At 39.0% G+C, this 23,070-nt stretch overlaps 1 protein-coding gene across 3 annotated transcripts in view; it reads left to right on the forward strand.

Annotated features, from left to right (window-relative positions):
• caln1 (calneuron 1) overlaps nt 1–23,070 on the forward strand; it is a 134,567-nt gene that overhangs the window by 92,391 nt on the left and 19,106 nt on the right. For all 3 annotated transcript variants that reach the window (XM_084717506.1, XM_084717505.1, XM_084717503.1), the window contains exon 5: nt 14,970–15,126. In XM_084717506.1, coding sequence (XP_084573632.1) covers nt 14,970–15,126 — 157 coding nt within the window. The remainder of the gene's footprint in view (nt 1–14,969; nt 15,127–23,070) is intronic.

The raw sequence follows: 23,070 nt of genomic DNA on the forward strand, positions 1-23,070 counted from the left end.
GATCGAATAAATATACTTGAGGAAAAAAAATCTATTAATTAACATAATTCCGACAAAGTAAAAGAAACATCAGGGAAAAAAATAATGTAAAAAAACAGTGGTTGAAACTTAGAAACTAAGGCTGTAACATTACTCCAAATTAAAAGACGGATTAAAAAGATAATCCTTAATTTAATTTTAAAAATGCTGAGAGAGCTTGTTATTCTAATATCCAGAAATGGTGCACTCCACATTTGAAGACACTCTCAGCAGTGGAGGAGCTCAGTGATGTGCATGCAACACGAAATAAAAGAAAATCTCTGATGTAGGGAAAGGCAAGGTCATTCAAAGCTTCATAAATAACAGGTACAAAGGCATACTGTGAGGGAGTTTCTCAAAAAACACAATGCCTAAACAAGATAATACCTCTTGTTTATCACCTTAGAAGTTCTGCCCTCTGCCTGCATTTTCTTATTTTGCTGCGTTTGGGATGTTTCTGAGTGTGAGGTTAGGAATCTATAAAAACACAGCAACCATACACTGTAAATAAAGTAGGACACCATGCCTCCACTTCCTCCCACTGTACAAATATGAAGCCAAAATATCCCGGATCCGAGCGTCAGGGTTGGAGCCGCGTTATCGAGGTCCCGCCCACACCGCCGGCAGACTCGAATGCGAGCAGAGCTCAGCCGTCATTCATGGCGTGAAAACTCCCTTTCTGTAGCGTCAAATAACTAATTAAAACCAAACTCATGAGGACAATGAACACGTGAACAAACATCAGCGTGATAAGAGCTCCCCAGAATGACAGAAACCATTTTTGTGAAACAAACTGTAGACATCGCGTCGTCACAGGAGCTTCGGTTTGGTGATGCAGTTATTTTTTCCAGTTTGCTTCAAATCATATGAGCACTTTAAGTTTTACACAGCTGATCATCCACACACATCTGTGAAGATTCTCAGTCACCCAGGTCATGGTTTTTGTAGAAGAGGCAACTGGACTTGGTGGAGTTCTTCACCTCTCATTTCTGACTGACTAGTTGGGAGTTTCGGGTTTTTAACCTCTGTGGGGTCGTAAACACGCTAAGAGGCATGTGACTCATAATGAGACAGCATGAGACTGACAGCGTCATGTTTAAATCTGCTCTATTAACTATACAGCAGGATTAAGAGCTCATGAAGTTGATCGTTAATTTTGACAGAATTCCACTTGTCTTATTTGCAGCATCAGTGTTGCTTTCTGCTGCAATGTATAGTTTTTATTTTCTCCATAGCCTTTTATTATAACAAGTTGCTCATCTTGACTGAAGGGGACGACTCAGGTGCAGAAGAGTCAAATGATGCAGAGAAGAAAAGAAAGTCAAGTTGATGACCACCGTCGTGATGCCCGTTATCTCCGACTGGGGTTTTAAGTTTTGTCGAGCCTCCTCATGTGAAGAAAGCCTGGCTGTGTTGAGCTTCATTCATAATACAGCTCTCTGGCAAACGCCCTGCAACCGTAACAACCGGTGGTGGACGTGTTTGTGCAAACACAGCCTCCCTTTTTCCTTTGCTCAACCACATTCTTGAAAAGATCAGGAGACATGTACACATATCAATAAACCTGTTGACATCCAAGTCTTTCATAATATTTAAAAGTGTGTTTCTCCTTTAGACCAGTAATATGCACTTCCTGTTGTGCATGCATCTCCATCCCAGCTTTTGAAACTATGGTTGGTTTGTTTGCAACAGACAGTGCTGATCGTAAACAGGCAAGTGGCTACACTGTATATAAAGACTGCTCCTAAAACCTAAATAATGACAGTTTATCCCACATGTATTCATTTTAAAATGCAGAATAAGGCCTAATTCAGATTATCCAAGCAGAATATGCTGTTTACACGACCTCTATCAAATGTAGAGTATTGCCATATTCTGAATAACAGTGGAAAATTATTATGCATGTAAACGTAGTCAGTGATGCAGATTAATATTAACAACCTGATGACCTTCACGGTGATAACACGGTGTGAGAACAACAGGACGTCACCGACGAAGAGGAACAAATTTGTACACTGTGTAGACAACAGACTGCTCATAGTTGTGTGGAATACAGAAAGACGTTCCGTGAAAGTTATTACGTGGAACAAAGCTTTAAATGTGAGAACTGTAGACGGAGCAGAAGGCTGAGATTGAAGACTGTAAGAGTTAGAGAACACGTACATTCTTGAGACAGACAAGTGTCGCTGTGGGAAAACTCTGGCGCACTTTCAGATACTATTGTGAATAATACAGCAGCGTGTATAAACTGCTTCGTAAATAATAAATGTGCCGGCAATAAATATTACCAGGCGTAAGCAGCAGAAAGGTCTGCAACAGGGCTGTCGTGAAAAGTGATGGCTCAGAGATTGTCGGATAGAATCAGGTACGTCGAGTCAGACTTCGCTGAGGGGGGTCGGTGCTGACTGGCTAACAGCTGTCAAAACCTCAACTTGTTAACTGTCATTGTTCCTGACAGTGATGATGGGTAAAACCTTGAAAATAACTTCATGTACAAATATTCAGTAAGTGCATTGAACTGTTTTTCTTCTTCCCCTCGCTCCTGACTGAGTGATGATGCAAGCAAAGTCTGCACAAAATCTAAAGGAAATGTTGAAATTGGTAAATTGACAGCTGCAACTTCCCAAAGTGCAAGAGGATGCAATTTTGTTCAGAGGGAAGAGAAATGTCATCCTCTCCTGGATGACGAATCAGCTTGGTTGAATAAGAAATTTTATTCTTCGGTTTTATTTATTTTTTTCCCCACAACAGAATTTTCGTCATGGTCTAAAAATGTAGTGCAATCGTAAAGAAATAACTGTATACAGAGGTATAGTTCACTTCTAATTCTCATCTCAATGTATTGATTTTTTATTTTTTTTGTCAACGCCGTGTAGCCCTGAGACAAAATGATCTCACGGGATTTGACGCTTTTCCAACAGTTTCAAAGGTGTTGCCGGGTGTCTTTGTTCGCTTTAAACTCGTGTTTCGAATACAAACCTTGTGAAAATTGAAAATACAAGATTTCTGTCTGGGGCACACTTGTAGCTCTGTTTCCCTTGGCTGTCAAGTTTGTGTAAACTCCTGTCTTTTACTTCAGAGCTGCGCTTTTATCACTTACTGTCCAGACAAAAGAAATTAACATTGATAGAAACTGAAGTGCAATCAGATTCCAACTAAATGTAATTTATTTCCATTTAACACCTTTCCAAATTCAACTTTAGACACTGATAGCCTCCATATTTGGGGCACATGCTCTACCAATTGAGTTACAGGGGCGCCCCAAAATTGGTTTAATTCTTAACAGTAATTAATGATTAATCATTAGCATCCTTATTAGCTTCCTACCCTGGGACTCCTTCTCCAAACTGGGGCAGTAGTGACCGCCATCTACTGTAGGTAATACACTGACAATGGATAAGTACCTCATACACTTCAAATAAGCCAAACTATCCCTTTAAAGAGCAAACATATTTAACAGACTATTAAGGGCTTGTTTAAAAGAGCAGAGGTTGTAAAAATCTGTAACTCTCTACGGCTACTGTACATTATTCTGCATTCAAATCTATTGCATTTGGAGCAGCATGTTTCAAGTGCATTAATATTTCTGCCGTTTTAAAACAAAATACTTGCCAGGCTGTTGCGTTAAAATTTAGATTAGCAAATGCATGTAATTGGATTCTACAGTGTGTGCAGAGCATTATCTGGAGCTGTATAATTTGGCTGTGCTGCAAAGGGCTGAACTCAGCAGATGGATGGATGCTGGCTCTTGGCACCTTCTCACCCGCCTGTGTGTGTGAGAGCAGCCGAGCACGCCTCATTTACGAGTGCAGAAGAAGAACAGGGTGACTCCCCTTCCTCATCATCAACCCCAAATCCATTTTGCACTGTGAAGAACAGGCAGACAATCGATTGAGCAAAATCGTAAAGGTTCACGGTTTAATCCAAGGACAGCGTTCCTGACAGGGTGAGAAAATCATCCTCAATGAACCTCCTCAGACTCAGCTCGCTTACGCTCATGCAATTACAATTTTATTGAATTCTGCTGTAGGTGAAGAGATTGTTTTAGTTGATAACATGTTTTAAGATAATACATTTATGATCTCTTCTCATGGAAATTTGTCTATTATCACAGATTTGCACATTCTGTGGACAGAGGGCCTGAAAAGCATTTAGCTCAGTGAAAAATAACACGCAATGCAAAATACAGAGTAAAACACAATCTGTCATCTGTCAATGAGCTTTTTTTTTTGTGCCATGGTGCATTTGTTTAATGAGGTGTAAAGTTATGCTAAAGCAATATTATTATACATTTCTTAAGTCATATTGTAATCAAAGCTGGGCTTTTGTCAGCTTTGTCATAAAAACAGGCAGTAAAAAGTCAAATTTCTCAGGCATGAATCATCAATCTTGACAAAACTCTACAAATGGATCTCTTACCACCCAGATTTGTTTTCACTTTGACAAATTATTTTCCTCTTAATTAGAAGAAATACTTCATAATCTAAAAAAGAAAAAAAGGCAGAAAAATCAATCTGCTCCTCACTATCTCACCACAGCTTCCCACTGTCGCTCTGATGGCGACCTCCAGCTGTCTCACTCGGCCAAGAAAACTCTGCTCCCATCATCAGAGATGGGAACAGGCAGATCATAGATCCCTGTGTCGGGTTTAAAAGGGTCTACATCTCTGCTCCACATGTCAGCAACTTAGTTTGTGTTCAGCCTCTGAAGCTTGCAACAAAGTTCGCTGGGTAGTTGTACAGAGGAAGCTGAATGAACAAAACATTAGTGCAAATAGCAATGATACTGAAAGAAATACATTCAGAGCGGCCCACAGAAAAGAATCGCTGCTGCTACAGATATAATTGAGCACTGTGGGTTTGCCTGGGAAGGTTTAATTAGACAATAATAAACAGAACATTGAGACATAATGTGCAATGACCAGCAGCAGCAGCTTCTTTCTTCTTTCCCACATGTCACAGTTAAAAACAAGTTTCCCTGGATGAAATTGTTCCTTTGCCTTCCACTCTGAATGCTGTTGAACAATGAAACACACATATAAAAAGTGGAGAAAAATATAACATAAAAAAAAGAAAATACCAAAATAAAATATAGAAATTTGTGAAAGACTTGTGATTGGTTTAAGACCACTGTCACAAGTCATATTCTCTAAATCTTGAAAACACAACCAAGAGGAGGTGCAGAAGTCTAGTTCTGTCTCAGACCACTCAACAATATGCTGGAAGGTTATTATGAAATTATTTCTCAATGATACGAAAACAGTGTTGCCTACCCTAGCTTTATATTTAATCCTGGCCTGTAATGTTTTTTTTTACAGTTTCACTGACTGCATGAAATCCCTCGCAGCTCTTCTGAATTCTGTTCCAATTCGTATCAAACACTTACACAAAATTAGACCGCTGGCGTCTCAGATATCACAGATTAGATTTGGGGGCTTATTTTCTTGTTGATGTTGTGAAGACTCTTTTTAATACATATCAGTTGAGAGATTAGAGACCTCCATTATCAGTCTGTCTGGGTTTTTGTGTTACTACAAGGCTCCTGATGAGCTTTAACCACAGCCCATCAGAACGGTATGTGACATTTCCAACTTTTCCACAGTCTCCATTAAAAGCCCCTGCACCTGAAGCATGTGATTACACTTCACTCTGAACTTCTCTGAGAACTGTGTGGCAAAGAAGACGTGATTGAGGTCCAGTAGAAAACAGTAGGTCACACAGCTCTGGGTGTCCTACTAAAGTCACTTCAGGTCTGCAGGTGCCATTCTTTTCTTTCACCACACTCGCAGATAAAGGTCACTCCATGCTTGAATGTGAATGTACGCTGAGCAAGTCGAGAAAATAAAATGGCTTTTTCTTATCTGCCACTGGAGTGCTCAGTGAATGAATCTATCCTCGGGCTTGTCTCTCTTTTCCCTGGCAAATGAAGCTCCAGCGGTCTCTTGATGTCCGCTGGCAATGGCGTCGTTAGGAGCAGCAAGGTTGCGCGAAGGTCGAGTAAACAAAATTAGGCCGTCGACCTGTCTCCCTCGGGGAGAAGTGACACAGGAGTTGGCTGTAAGTTTAAGTGGCAGATGCTGCGGGGACGCTCCAGGTGGATCTGTCTGTTGAGGACCGGAGAGCGTTTCATTCTTTCTCTGTGTCCCCCAGAGGGAGATGAAGAGGAGAAATAAACAGAGCTCTGCTGTCTGTGGAACATCTCATCCCTTTCTCAAACAAAAAAACAAAACATCTGTTTTATGCTGCTGCACATGATGGGTGATCTGAGATGGATGCGGGCCATTATCCTCACAAAGACCTTGTGAGATTGTTGGAGAGTTTTTGTGCATATTTCTGGTTGTGAATGTGTAGCTGTGGCGACACAGTGATGATTGTTATCTAAAAAGTGCTGCAGCTCATTAGCATCAGAGCCTGTTTGCTTGAATACTGAGTCTTTCTCTGTTAATCATCTTGTGTAAAAGCTTGTGATGCTTTCATAAAGTTTAAAGGTTCTAAACACAACATTCAGCCTCAATAGATGTCAGCAAACAACTATTTGCAATGTAGATAAAGTGAAGTGATGCCTTCCAGAGCAGAGAATGATGTCACACTTCCTGTGGTTTTGTTGTTATTCGGTCGTCTCTATTTAGCCAGGACAGCTGTGTGTGCACTAGTCCCTCTTGGTCTTCCCTGCATCCATTTTCATTATGGTGGCTTGGTGAGTAACTTTCTCATATTACAGTCACTTGAAGAGATAGTTCACCCAAAAACTGAAAATTCAATCATCATGCTGTCTGAAGGTCAGGTTTAGTTTTTCAGTCCACAAAACACTGCTGGAGTTTCACAGGAAACGTTGCAGAACCTCCCAAACAATGCAAGTGAATGGTGACCAGGTTGTGGCGTTCAACAATAAGCGGCATAAAATTGAAATCAAATCATCATCATCATCAAATCGTATCCCTAAAATAAATAAGTCATTTGTAATACAATCTCAGTGCACGTAGAATAAAATAGTGTGACTTTTAGTTCTGCTCAGGGGAGCTGCACATTCCCTGCGCCAACAGAGCAAATATCAGTTGGAACTTTTAATAACAGATATTTACCAAAGGACTTTACAGAGAAATAGAAAATGCAATCATTTAATTTAATTGACCGTAAACAGTAGAGATGAAACTGCATGAGAATTTCACATGGTTTGTCGTGCAACCGGTAATTGTTTCATCCCTAGTAAATAGATCAGTGTTTCTCGAACTTTTTACACCACGTACCACCTCAGAAAATATTAGGCTCTTCATGTACTGCCACTATGATTTATCTTAAAATACATTTGCATTATCCTACCTTATTCAGCTACAGACAATCCATGGAGGAGGCGGAATTATCTCTAATTTATTTCTCATTTACTTCTAAGTTCGATGATCATTTTTTGTTGACCGTTGCCACAACCACACAGTTTGTAACTAATCATGGATGACGTATGCATGTGCTACGCTTAAATTATCAGCAAGTGAAATTTTGCAGTATTTTGATTGCACATTTTTAAATGAATTTATTTCATTTTCAGAGTTTTCTCAGTTCTCTCAGTACCACCAGCGCTGCTCACACCACAGTTTGAGAATCTAGTAAATAGATGACGAAACTAAAAGAAAACATGCGATAAATGTAGTAACAGTTGCAGTATTAGTAGGTTGAAGTGGTTGCAGTAACATTATTTATGAATTAAGGTTCATATGTTGTTTAAATGTTCCCTACTTTTTTCTACAACGGCCAATGCAGCATTTTTTCAAGCCCAAACCAAATATTCAATCTATCTGCTGCACTTTGCAACACCCCATTTAATGTTTATGCACATGCATACAGCCAACATCTGGAATAATTATGTTATTCTGCTCTTAATTTACATTTCACTGAAGCATACTGTATGTGATTTATTACTCTATTATTAGGTACCTTTTATATACCTTTGTCTTGCCAACATTTACATTTATTCCTCCTCTGATTAATGACCCGGCAAACAAAAGATGAAACACTGACCCCCAACTTTTAATTAGCTTTGATAATGAATCTTTATGGGCGCTGCCTGATTAACATTTGAAGCATGATTGGTGTGAGTGTTCATTAGCTCGCTCTGAGGTGGAGAGATAACAAATGGTATTGATCGTAAGTGTGATTTATGTCCAGCTGTGATTTATGCTGTGATTTATATAATTATCTGCCCAGTGGGGCTGCCAGGAAGTCCAGTGAGTGTTATCCTTCTCTCTCTGAGGATGTACATCATTTATCGCACTGCTGAGTGCCACAAACACACTCTGGTATTTGGGTGTATTTGCAAATTGAGATCAGAATTGTTGAAACGTGTATTTTACTGTGATGGTGTTTTTCACCTCTATTCTACCTGTCTCTCTGCAGACGTGTCATCACAAACTTGTCTCTCAAATCCATTTCAGTCCATTTAGACGTACTCAGGGACGTCTTTATCAGAGCTGAGTGGAAGCCTTTCTGCTTTTACACCCCGGAGAAAATGTATTTCCAAAGTCACACTCTTATAAAGCACAAAATGAGTCCATATCGACTGTTAGATCCACCCAGGCTCTTTAAGTTTGTCCTCTGTGGGTTTATTGAGCTCGGATGTCGTTTTTCATCACTTTCCTCGAAGCAGCATCGAAAGATTTGACTTGATGTCACAGATTAGATTCAGAGATTCAAAGATTGGAAGAGGGTTTTTTTTATTCTGTAGTTCAGTCCAGGCTAAAAAAAAAATACAAGGTCACAAGAAAAAAAAACCTTTTATTTGTAAGAGGATTGCTTGTCTTTGACACCATGGCCCCAGACTGTCCTTAAAATCAGTATCAGGCCATTAGAGTGATTGAAATTGAAAGGTCAGCTTGCTCCCATGTTCATGTAGCTGCATCTGCAAGTTTGTGAGTCTCTCTCTCTCTCTCAACTAAATGTTGTCAGTAACTTTGTATTAAAAGGGGTATTTAACTATTTTGTGTGATTTTAGAATGGCATCACTACTTTATGTCCTTGAAGTGTGTCAAGACATTTTTCACCAAAGTTTTTTTTTGTCCTGAGACTGTAGAGGATTCATTAACATAAAGTATAGTAACATATTAAACCCTAATTAGAAAAGATTTTATATAGAGTTTTACCTTTTTTTAAACCTTCATCCTTTCAACATATACAACATGCAAGAACCACCTGTCTTGGGTTTCTGGCAACACCAAGAATAAATTACTGTAAGCAACAACCATCATTAGCATATTAGCATAATTTCCTTTCAAAACATTATTAGTCACTGCAGACAAATGGTTACAAAATTAAGATTTTCTTCTTTGTTTTGATCGTCTAATTTAAAGGACAAATATCTTTCTTTGACACTAATAGAATCTGTGTATATTTTCTTTTGTTTAGTAAAGGTTTTGTAAAAGTTATCAACCTGGCTAATTCAGCTAAATGCTCTTAACTAAAAGTAAAAGTGCACTGTAATGATGTAGACAAAGTCTAGGTGGATTAAAACTGAAAGTGGATTGAAAATAAATAGATCCTTTGGCTATTTTCAAATTTGGGGAATAGCTGAGCAAACGATGTATAACTTGATAACAACTACAATTAATGTTATCTAAAAGAAAAGTTACTGTAAAATGAAAATATTCTTTAATGCAAATTGCAGCTTTTCTTCCAATACAATCCACATTACCACTGAAAAGTTTATTTGCCATCATTTAATTCAAGTAATGATTATTTGTGTTATATTTCAACATCGAGGGCCAGTTTGACCCCAATATAAAATAAATGAGATGCATGTTTGAGCTCTTAGAAACCTCAAATCCCTCTCCTTCCTCTCGCCCTGTTCCTCTGCAGCATCAGAAACAGTTACGTCTGTGCTTTTTTCCCACACTCACATCCATGCTCTGACTGCATGACACCTTATGTCACAGTCTTATCTTGCATAATAGAACATAAACATTTACTTTGCTGGTCATAAAACTTTTTTACTATGAACTAATGTGTTGTATTTCTGTCTTCAAATGTCAGCTTGAGCACATTTGTCTGCAGCATCTGCAGTGGTGCTTTTGACTGAGGTCACCAGAACCATAATACACTGGTATTTTTTAAAAAGCATTAAGTAAAACAGGAAAGTCATCGGGAGCAAATTGATTGACAAAATCATTAAAAGTTGATAGAGTAAAGCGCCTGTGAGATATGACAGAAAGTACACCTTTGGGGTGTGTCAGCCCAGTCGGTAGATTAATAAACAATGATCTACTGTCAGTATGGTTAGAGTTTCTACCTCAGCGCGCTCCTCTGCCCAGCACAGCTTTATAGGCGCCACCGGTCAGACTCATTATTGCCTGTGTCCATCCATCCTCTGTACAGCTTATTCTGTTCAGGGTCGCAGAGGGGTAGTGTCCATCCCAGCATGCACTGGGCAGAAGGCAAGAACTGGAACGGGTACTTAAGAGTGCTGGAGCACAGCACAGAAAAGACCCAGCCACCTGGTGCGTTCGAGGCCAGAGTGCTTTCACCTCGTAGCCACTCTGCTGCTTGGTTGGAGGCAGTTCAGGAAAAGATGGAGACGTCCTAAATTAACAGTCCATGTCAGTGAACGCTGCTGTACACCTTCTAAATGATTCTCAACCGTTCCCTCAAGGAAAGAAAACACAAAATCTGAAGACTGTAGTCCAGTGTTAGAAACCTCTGCACGATATTTTAAAAAATTAAGAGAGCCGTAGCTAATAAACTAACTAATGCTAAATATTCATTGGCTTCTGAACTATTTGGACATTTATTACCTGGAACTATCATCAGCAAGAGTCAATGAGATCTATCAATATAAGGATGCTCTGTCAGTGTAGGTATTACCAGAGGTGTGGGCTTGAGTCACATGACTTAAACTCAAATCAGACCAGAGTCACAAATTTAATGTTTTTAGACTCGATTTGACAAAATGAAAAAAGACAACTTGCCCTGGACTTTAACTCCAGTGACTCCTGACTTCACTTGGACTTGAACATTTTGGCTTGAAAATACTTGATACCTTCCCCCCCCAAAGCCAAATTATCAAAAAAAAAAAACTATAATTTAAAAAGTGCGAATCATAAAATTCTCTCCACTCATTCTCAGTAAGTCCACACTCAGTTCCCCAGATCCTCTTTATTTAAACCAATCTGACAGCATCCAATTCAGAGAACCGTGAAGAACTAACATTACATTAAAATGATACCAAACATAATTTTGTTCACATATAAAAACTACAAGGTGGTCAACAAAAAACAAATTGCAGTATACAAAACGCGCAGGTTTAAAATTTCAGATGAATATGCAAAAACTTTGTTTGACACTTGAAAGTGCACAAAAAAGCATAAGTCAAGTGTAATATTAATATAGTTTGTGAGCCAAATGTTTCGCTAATGTTAGCTTAACAGCTAAGTAACTTTGTAAATCAATGAGGCTTGAATCTCATTACGTTTTCAGAATCTAGCAATATTCAGAATTTGATAGAAGTCGTGTAAACAGTATATTCCAGTTAAATATTCTGAATGGAGCATATTCTGATTTAAGACATGTGATATACACTGGTGTTATTCTGGTTTTAGGAGCATTCTTTGGATATGTAAACAGCAAATGCAGACTGTGCATCTAAATTGTGATTTTTACAGCAGTTTGCGACACACAACCACTTCTGCTCTGTGCTGTAGACAAATTGACGAGCCAACAGTTTGCAAGGCTGGGGTAGAAACGTGTGCACAAAAGAAAATCTCAAATTAGTGGTCGCAGGGAGAAACACACCTACATCACAATTTCAAAAAATTGATATCAACAGTATGTTTTTGATTTGTGCAAATATCGCGATGCCAACCTTTTCAATAAGGTGATTAAATGAATTAAAGGAGGCTGTTTGCATGGTCAAACATGTCCGCCACTAGTGGAAAAGACTGAAAAAATACTATTTTGACAGAAAGAAGCATCCAGTCTGAACAGCTGCAGACTATAGTAGTATATGTCTTTTTCAGAATACAAGCAAAAAACAGAATATTGTGTGCATGTAAATGTGGCAGTTGTGGTTTGTTTAGGACTCCAAACTCAAAGTTTAGGACTTGGGATTTGACTTGGGATTTGGGTGCAAAGACTTGAGACTGACTTGTGACTTGCAAAACAATGACTTGGTCCCACATCTGGACATTGCTGTCCTGTTGGTTGGTGGAGGGGAGAGCGGTGGGTGGCAGGAGGGTAGGGACAGAGGTTTAATGGCAGCTGCATTAAACATTCAAAATGTAATCATCAACCTGTTGTGTTTTCTGATGAGTGATAATAAAGGTTTCTGTCACACCTACAGCTTTAGATAAAGAGAGAGTAAAATTTCCTCATTTGCTAATTCTGTCTTATCTCTATAAACCATCACAGAGGGTAAATAACATGTTTGTAATCAGCTGGTCATCAGGTGTTTGTAGAAAAGAGCATTAAATGAACAGCCTGATAAAATGAGTTGTGTTCATTGACTCAGTAAATATGAGAGGGTGTGTTGATGCCAAGATTCAGAGTGATTCATCCGCTTCTGGACTTTGCAATGATATTTAATTAATTCTCAATCAGTCGCATTCACTTATTTCCTGCCACTGACGCCTTTTTTTCCTGTGTGGTATAATTGTATTGCTGCTTTCAAGCAGCCTAATACAGAGAAAATTAAATCACTTTTCTTATTTGAAGTGTCTGAGGCATTAGGTGAAGTGGTGTTTTCAAGCAGGGGATGTGATCAGTGGCCAGCAGGAAGCTCTTCAGTGTTGGCAAATGGAAAGTACGGTAATATCATGCTGCAACAACAAAAACTTCCAGATATGCTGAAACAATCTGTGAAGAGAGCAGGGAAATACATTAACTGGCAAAACTGTCATTAGCACTTTCATTAGACGGAGGCACTTTTGTTTGAACAAGACGGCAGCTGTGCGGCCCATTACACGTTAATTCCTTACCTTTCAAAACAAAAGCCCTACTGATCTGTGCTGGTATGATGGAGTTATCAGTAGTTCTGATTGGTTGGTCGTGCTCAAATCACAAACAAGGGTTTGTTTGGAGTTTATTGACATGACAATCATATATGGTGTTAGGGTTGTGTATCGGCAATATTGTAAGACTTATATCACTATTTTTAATATAATTTTGGGAAAACTGACATAGTTTAAAGAATGCACCATCATATGCATAGAATCTGAGTTAAAAACGTTTTTTTTTGTGCAATCAGAACAGTGAAGATAGATCACAACACTGCTAACTAGTGGTCTGGACAAATCATAATATCACAATACATTATAGCACTATATTGATATATTCCAAAATAATTGAATTGGACTGTAGTATAAAATGTAAATAAAACCAGAATGCTATGATTTGCAAATCCTTATCAACTTCTAATTAACTGAAAACAGTACAAACACAAGATATTTAATTTAAAGGCCGAAAACCAACATTGAATGCCTCTTAGCTTTGAGCTCCGTCAGGCAGCACTGTATTAAAAACTGCATTAAAAACCCACATAACTGTATAAAGGATACTAGACAGGCTCGGGAACACTTTCTAAAGCCGCTGCTGCACAGTTTGTCACTGCATCTACAAATACAAGTTACGATTCCACCATGCAAAGACAAAGACATCTATCAACAACATCCAGAAATGCTGCAGACTTCTCTGAGCACAAGCTCATCTGAGATGGACTGACGCAAAGTGGAGAAGTGCGCTGTGGTCTGAAGAGTCCACATTTCAGATTGTTTTTGAAAACTCTGGATGTTTTTGTCCTCTGGCTTACAGAGCAAAAGAACCATCCAGATTGTTACCAGCACTAACTTCAAAAGCCAGCATCTGTGATGGTATGGGGGTGTGTTAGTGCCTGTGGCATCATGGGTAACTGGCATATCTGTGAAACCAAATTAGTGCTGAAGGCACAAATAAATTTTGGAGAAATACATGCTGCCATTCAGACGACATCTTTTTCAGAGACCCTGCTTATTTCAGTAAGACAACACCAAGAGACATTGTGCACATGTTCTAACAGCATGGCTTCATAGTGAAAGAGTTCAGGTACTAGACTGACCTGCCTGCAATCCAGACCTGTCTCCCATTGAAAATGTGTGGTGCATCATAATAAAGAATTTCACTTTCAAAACTTCAACAATAATGTCCTCAATTCCCAAATTCTCATTCAGTGCTGTTGAAAGAGAAGGTGATATATCACAGTGGTAAACATGCTCCTGTCACAAGTTCTTTGAAATGTATTAAAGGTATCAAGTTCAGAATGAGTTTATCAGTTTAAACATTAAATGTCTTGTCTTTGTACTGTATTTAATTGAATGTAGGTCAAAAAGTATTAGTAAATTGTTGCCTTCTGTCTTTATTTACATTTTACACAGCGCAGGGTTGTAAAATTATAATACAAATATGATAATTATGGTACATCTGGCAGCAGTGACAGTCATCATCAAGCCAGCTTTGCCTTTGCTCTCTGTAAGACCTTCAAACCTGTTTGCAAGTTGTGAATTGTGTGTTTTGTGTGCGGCTTGTTTTGGACTGATTGTGCAAATGCTCAAACTGAGCAATAAATCAATCACTTACAGGCTGTAACTCCAACACATTCAATTTAATCAATGCATCAATGACAGCCTGATTAAAGACAGTGTATTAGAGCAACGTATGTAAGAGCTACTAGAACATGGATGATGATTTATGCATTTGAGCTTTTCTTCTGTACTTAGAATGCAAATTATTTATTGTAAGTTGTTGGAAGCAAAGATTTTTGTGCTGCGCAGCTGTGCAGTTTATTTGCGGTGTTTTATTGAAGCTTGAACACTCCTACATAAACACATGAGTTAGTGCCTGTTTGGTTAATCCTGCAGGAATCCTGCAGAACAGTTTATTTATTATGCGGAAGGAAAAACGGTCTCTCTTTTTTCAAATCATCTCATCTCTCTCCCCCTGCAGTTCGACATGCAGAGGATCACCCTGGAGGAGCTCAAACACGTCCTGTTCTATGCTTTCCGCGACCACCTGACCATGAAGGACATAGAAAACATCATCATCAACGAGGAAGAGAGCCTGAAGGAAAACTCTGGGAACTGTCAGACAGAGTTTGAGGGAGGTGAGCCAGAGTCCCTGAGCTTCACACACAGGCACTTAGACAGATGTGTGTGTCTGTGTGTGCGTGTGTGTGTGTGTGTGTGTGTGTGTGTGTTAGACATACAGTCAATCTGAGATGGGTGTGTAGTAGGAGAAAAGTAATCCATGCTGTCAGGAAGAATTTGAGATATACAGCCGTCAGAGTCACAGCTCACCTGCTGATTTATTGATTTGGGACTGGTGGTGGGGACCCGCGTCAGCTGGTCACCAGTTCAGAAGTGGCATGCATGAAAAATGCATGACTTTGCTCTGCAAAACTAACCATCCAAGATTTATGGAGAGCAGCAGAGGGTATTCCGGGACTTCTTCACTCTGTTGCTATAAATGGGAAGTGTAATTGTTTCTATTTCAAACCATTTTGAAGTGTTTTTGTTTTTATGCGCCTGGTTTGGATTCAGATTCAGTGAGTCAGCCTTTTTGGTCTCCTGGCAGAAGAAAATTTTAATCAGGGAACAAGATTAAAAGGAAATGAATTAACATAAAACGTGCAGCTTAAAGGAGCAGTATGTAACAATTGTGTGTCCAGAAATAAGTACAGCAGTCCAGATAGTGAGTTGGAGCCATAAACGGCATATTAAATAGGTTTAAATCCTATTTAATATACAGTCTATGGCTGAAGCGATTTATTTTCATCTGCCCCCTCCTCCCTAGACATGAGGAAGTTCAGGCAGGCTGCAGGAACACTGCAGGAACACAAGATGAGCAAAAATTTGTAATCCAACTCGCTATTTGAACTGTACTACTGATTTTTGCATGGGCACTTGCAACATATTCCTCCTCTACTGATTTAGTACAGTAAATATGATAATAGAAAATGAAACCTATAGACAGCCTAGTGTCACAGTGCTCAGTATGCAGCGCAGGCAGCTCCGTATTACCGACATATGTACAGGGCACTGTGTTAACAGGCATCTGTTTGGCTGAAAGTGAGCAGATGCTTGTTGCTGTTAAGCAACAGCCCCTATGTGTTCAAATAAACATTGTTACTTTAATTAATTTACCTCTCACTGCCCTCTTAACACGTCCATGCACGTCCTGCTGTTCTCTCTAAGCTTGTTTGGTTCTGTTGTCTGCCAGTGAGCCTTCATTAGAGAGCTTCAGGGTCTCTGCAATGCAAAGTCAGAACAGATCATTATGGTGAGAGGAATCGTGATATATTTACTGTACTAAATCATAAATTCACCATGATATGTGATAAATAATTATAGGCATAATATGTAAAAAAAAAAACACAGTGTATAGACTGATTAATATAAAAAATAATCCCTTTTAATTGGCACTTTTGACCCACTAGAAGTGTGTGTGGTGTATCTGCAGTTCTCATTATTTTGCTGTGCTCAGGACGCTTTATCAACCCAAAACTTTGGCATCTGACACTGTGGGAATGAGACACAACAATAAACAGACTTTCTGTTGGGTTTATGAACATTTTGGACAAATCTTATGATTCTGCTTTTAAGGAAACATTCTAAATTGAAATACAGGCTTCACCAGCTGGCACGTTCTCCTTTGAAATTTCCAATTCTAAGCTGGAATAACGGTTTTCGTTTGCCCATTTCACATTTATTAGAGTTAAAATTAATGCAGAATGTTTCCCGAATGAATTAGTGTCTGTTTATTAATTGTAAGAAATCAGTAATAAACTTGCAGAAGGAGTAGCTGTTTATAACGGTGAAATTTAGCAATATGTTAATGGAGTTTGGCAGGCAGTGTGGCATCCAGCCACTGCACTCCAGGGTGTGTATTTACAGAGCAGTGGGCTTTTGTTTTCAGGACAACAAACTTAACTTTACATTGGCAGACAACTGACAGTTCCAAACAGATTGATCAGCTTACAGTGTAGGACTCAAGTCTGGAGAGAAGGAAGAAATAATGAGTATTCACATTTTAGCAGCTAAAATCAGAGAATCTGATTCTTATCTTATCTTCACAATGGCTCATCCAATAGTTGGCGATTAATTTAATTGTTGACAAGTAATAGATAAACTCAGGACTCATTGTTTTTCACATAAAAAACAAACAAAATCATTTAAGTTTGTAAGTAGGACAAAGGGATTACAGTTTGCATTCTGTTATAAAATCATGTGTTGTATAAATGACGAGCAAACGAACCTTTACGCCTGAGATCCTACTTAAGATTGTGGTATGATTTCTTAAAAGTTAATTTAGATAAGTCAGCAGCCTGGAAACTTACTCAACTTATTTAATGTACCATGTATGGCTCCAACACACTATTTGGACTCCAGTACTCTTTTTTTTTTTTTTTTTTTAAAGAAAAGATTTACATATTTCTCCTTTAATGCGGAAAACAAAATGTAAAAATAAAGTATTCATCTTGACCCTTCAGTAGACCTTCTGACCATCTTGTGACATTTTCAGAGCTGACTAATGCTGTGTTCAGACAAATGCGTAATTAGAAATGTCATGCTGAAAAATGTGTATAATAAGCTGTATTATGTGACATTATTGATTGCCTGTGTACCCTGCACTTTGAAAAGCACACGTCATCAACAAAAATGCACCAGCATCCATTTTGTCCTGACACCAGTCACATGAATTTGGGATGTAGGACAGGCTGAGTCATAAGGTTCCCAGTTCCCACATATCCTGAAGGCAGCATGGTCGAGCAGGGTCCCAACCTACTTTGTTATGCAGTGAGACTGTCCTCATCAGATGTGTTCGCAACATTAATAACGCTGCATGTGTGAAATTCCTTTGGAATGCACTGAGATTTTTCTTTCCAGTCATGGTCGTGTATTTCTTCTGCGGTGCTAAAATGACAGCCCTTAAAGTAATAATTCAGATTATTTAAAGTGGAGTTGTATGAGGTACTCATCTGTAGTCAGGGTATTACCTACAGTAGATGGTGGCTGGCGCAGTCCCAGTTTGGAGAAGCAGAGAGGCGTACTAGCCTTTTCTGATGGGAAACTGCTGTTACACAAACCAAACATCACTCCCTCCAAACCAACCAAACTGCATTGACAAAATCAGTAATTTTACCTCACAGAGCACAGGGGTTCCTGGTCTACCGCTGTCTCGATCTGTTCACTTGTTTGTGTTATTGTGTGACTTTTTGTGTGTTTTAAAAGGTTGGTTTGGATTCACCAGTCACGCAATAACACATACAACCTAGCAGATCAAGGCAACAGTAGACCAGCAACTCCTGTGCTCTTTAAGGTAAAATTACTGATTTTGTCTGTGGAGTTTGGTTGATTTGGAGAAAGCGATGTTTGGTTTGTATAATGGCGCTTTACTGTCAGAAAGGACTGTCTGATGGCAAGGTAAAATTAAGAAAATATTATAAATATAGCATACACTGAAACTGATTTAGATTTATTTTTTAAATAGACCTTTTTTACATAGCTAAAATATGTTTTGTTGCTGACCCTGTCCACAGCAGTGCATTGCTTAGCCTCCGTACCGGATCTCCTCTCTGCTTCCCCAAACTTGCCATGCCATGCCAACTCATACAACCCCGCTTCAAATAATACAAACTATCCCTTGAATGTGCATCTTTATCAGACACAACCAGCCTGTGAGTCCAACCTGTCCTGGAGGGAATTTACTGGGCGGACACTGGTGTCAGTGAGGACGGACACAGATTGCAGCAGCACTACATCAGGGTCTTAAAACTGGTGCGGAGTGATGACAACATGATGTTTGTTGCGGGTTTATGATGAAGCCTGACCACCACAGGATCATATCTGTTGGCCTTAAGGTCCGCGAGTACCAGCCGCCACACAGGGACACCAAAATGTGCTCACTCATGGAGAAATCAATATGTTGTGTCACACTGCAATTCATACGGAGTACAATTCATCATGCTACTCTGGTACTTATTGCTTCAGCTTGCTGATATATGAGGTAGCATAAAAGGCTCTTGATTTCCCTCTGGCTTCACGTCGCTGTGGAATCAATATGATGTGGAGCTGAAAAACAACGGAATAAAGAATGTAACCACCGATCCATAGAAGTTCACTAGGCGCTGATTCATCGCTGAACAAATTGGACCGATAGCGTAAAGTGCAGAGAAACATGCAGGAGTAGCAGCTGTCTGGGGGGCGGCTGGCAGCCACAGCAGGCGTGGAAATCAACTTTGGTCCATGAATGTCACAGCTGCCACACAGGTGTATAGATTTATAAGGACCTCATCTTAGCAACATGTTCTCATATCACGTTTGCACTGTGCATGAAGGTATAACTGACTTTTTCATATAAGTAAATATATTCTGTATATCTTGTTTTGGCCATAGCACATAGATATTCAGTTCACTGTCACAGAAGACTAAAGAAACCTGAAAATATTCACATTTTAGAAGCAGAGATCAGAGCATTTGGAGTTAATATTCAAAGCAATCTGAAATCTCTAATCTGAAACTCGGGATTCCTTGTTTTTTTCACTTGGAGGAAATTAATTAAATCTTTTTGTTTTGTGAGTAGTATCGGATCAGCAATACATCATCACTGCCTGAGTCAACAAGGCCACGCCCCCCTCTGGGAGAAAACTCTCTGTTTCATATAATGGGAGAGATAGGAAAATGCCCAAAAGTTGCTGTGTAGCAGGTTGTAAAATCAATATATGTACAAATCCTTAATGATCTCTGGTTCCTCATCCTTCCTGGAAAGGAATGGATCCTAAAAAGAGAGCAGTAAGAATGTCTGAGCCTCCTGTGGACGGTAACTGTTAGCACTGATGGAGAGCTAATGTTAGCTCGAGGATGAGGATGCTGGAGTTCAGTCATAACGTTACAGCAGCCTCAGACTGTCGTCTCTGACTAAATCTCAGCCCAGCTAAGATCAACAGGTGTGAATTAACAGTTTTATTATCTATTATCTCTCATGATAACCACCAGTCTACGAGATTAATGCATTTATTCTGTTGGATTATCTTTTTAAAAATGAAATAAAACCAAAATGTAAATTCTGTCATATATTTCTATGTTTATCAATATGCATGCCATCATGTGTAGTAAACCATAATGATTATATACATTCACAGCAGTATTTCTCTGTACGATAATAACCACTAGTTATCTGATTCAAATTTTAGATTAATCTAGAATTACTCAGAGTGAGAAACTGTTAAATGTATTTTATAACATTATTAACATGCTATTTCAACATTAATAATAACAAATTTCCACCAGGAATCATCATTAGAATATAATCATAAACTATGGGAAAAGGAAATGTTGCTGTTTGTAATAAGTGAGGGTACTTTATTTCAAAATTTGGAAGATTTAACAAAAAAACTGATCAATTTTAATTGAGTCCAAATGATTAATTATTTGTATTTTAATGTCAAGAAGAAATCAAGACCACCTGAGAAGTTTTATCGACAGAGACAGTGATGGTTGCTAAGCAACCAAGATGCAAGAGCACCAGTGCAAGAAGTAACAGTGGCAATTTCCATGTGTCGTTTTTTCTTTGCCTTTGCCTTTGTGTAATTTATAAAAAACATTTTAACTGAAAATACATATGCTGTCAGGTAAAGTTAGGTATCAGCTGTATTATATTTTTTAATTCAACAAAGTTATTGCATGCATTTGAAAACAATGAAAATGGTCGCCTTGTCTGTTGTAGTGTTAAGCCTCACGATACCTGGTAATTCAATACTAGCAGCGCCTGGCCACTGTGTCGGCGCATTGATCCAGACTGAAGGAGCATGACGGCTGACTGGTTAATATTAATTTATTAAGATATTGCAAACTCTCTGGTTGGAGCATGGTCACAGAGTAATTCAAAGGTTTGTTTAACTTGACATGAATTCATACAAACTTGTTAAAGTTGTTAATCAAAAACATAAAATTGCATTGTTGTCTATGGGATCCCTGCTTTTCTATTCTTTAAAAGGGGGCGTTGCCTGACATTTGGTGAAGTGCCCATATGTGCCAGTCTGATGTTAAAATCATTCCCAGTGTATTAAAACATGGGGAAAAAATGTCTTGATCTTTGTGTTGTAGATACTTTAAGTTGTCATCAATAACCGGAATCAAAAATATTCAGAATGATTGACCAGGTCAAGTTTCCTCATATAAGTTGCACACATAACCACAATCAGTAAACAGCAGTGGTGGAAAGAGTACTAAAAATCTAAACTCAAGTATAATACTGCTACCTTACTAAAATATTACTCAATTACAAGTAAAAGTACTGGTGCTTGAAAAATACTTTAGTGAAAATACAAAGAATTTTTCTTAAAAAAAACTACCCTGCCCCAGAAGTCTACCAGAGTCTAAAGGGTTAAATAAATGAACCTTATAGCTACCTTTACACCAGACATCCCACTTAGGGTTTTGGTATAATTTCTTAAACCCAGTGAATGTAGACGGCCATAAGTCAGCCGCCTGGAAACCAGCGTACACTTCATTACCTTCATGACCACAGTGCTCCACTGAAGAAAAGCCTTTGTGGATATCTGGCAGTGGTGTCATTACTTTGGGCGTCTGAGGAGGTGTTTTATGAGGCTGACAGCAGGTTCAGGCGACTGGACTGAGAACTAATGTCTAGACCACAGCTCTCCTCCCATCGTCACGGCCTGCCAGCAGCTCAACACATGCTCTTTCCATTGACACCCTCTTCAACTCACCCTGACTTATACAACTATAGATACAGACTTCAAATCTCTGTAAAACTGCAGTAAACAATATAATAACCCAATATAACAACTCAGTCTTATATTCAGCCTCCAAGATGTTTTTTTTTTTTCCAAACTAGACATTTGAAAGATACTGTGGGTTTTGTGGAGATGATTGTCAGCAGCTTCTACTAAAAGATCTTTTCTGTTACTTGTCGTATTACCGTATTACTTGTACCTTGTTGGCTGCCTTATTGCACTCCAGAACAGCTGATCCAGTAACCTGTTAACACCCAGGAAACTTCTTTTTGTTTGCTGTCTAGATTTCAGCTGTGGTGGAAACAACCTCTTACCCAAAATTTCCACCAGGTGCAGCTGTGTTGCGTTACAGCTGTGCTGCGGCAGCTGCAGCAATCCGTGGCCATTCTAGACAATGCTTGAGATTCTACTACAAGCGCCATGGCGCATCCCAGAAGCGGCACTACGCTCTGCTTCAAATACGTGCCAAGTCTGTTTTCAACGGATGCCGTGTCAGTTAGCACGGAGCAGATCGAAAGGGCAGGAAGTCAGACAGAAAAGGCAGGAAGAATCTAGTTAATTTTCAAAATAAAAGACAACTGTGAAGACTCACGATCATAAAGACAGACAGAAAAGAAACTATTTTTCCATGTAGCCTGCATATCCATGGTAGAAGCAAAAAGAGCAAGGGAAGAATACCTAATCAACAAATTCTCAGCAAGTAAACATAATCAGGCGGGCAAATGCTCCACTCCTGAAATGCTTCTGGTGGGGCTTGCAGCCGTGCGGAGAACAGATCAGAACCATGGCACAGTGCTTGGTGGAATCAGACAGCAGTGACAACTGTGAACAGTACGGTTCATCTGCGGGGTGTGTAGGCGGCTCATAAAAGTTAATATTCTGATTAATAGCAGTCATGATGGGGAAAAAGGGGTCTCTGGCAGACAAAGAGAGAGAGACACCGTGTGCCTTTACGCACAATTGATCATTTAATTCTGGAGTTTCCTCTGTCCTGTCAAGTTTATAACTACACTTTTTAGTTTTGCATCCTAAATGTCCCACATATTTGCTGCAGTGACATTAATGCACGCATGGAAATGAAACTGAAAGCAGCTTGTCTATTCATTAGTAAATGGTCAAAGAAAACACTCACATCAATGCAATACACAAGATAGAAATCACCTGGAAAGCACACACTGCTCAACATCATTTAAAAGCTCATACAGCCTGTAGCGATCAGATTGGTTCTTCCATTCCTGTGAACTACTTTTAGGATATAGTGACAGCTTCAACAAATATGACAAAAAGATA

The sequence above is a fragment of the Lutjanus erythropterus genome, chromosome 4 (assembly GCF_056507025.1).
Source record: "Lutjanus erythropterus isolate fLutEry1 chromosome 4, fLutEry1.hap2, whole genome shotgun sequence".
Taxonomy (NCBI): Eukaryota; Metazoa; Chordata; class Actinopteri; order Lutjaniformes; family Lutjanidae; genus Lutjanus; species Lutjanus erythropterus.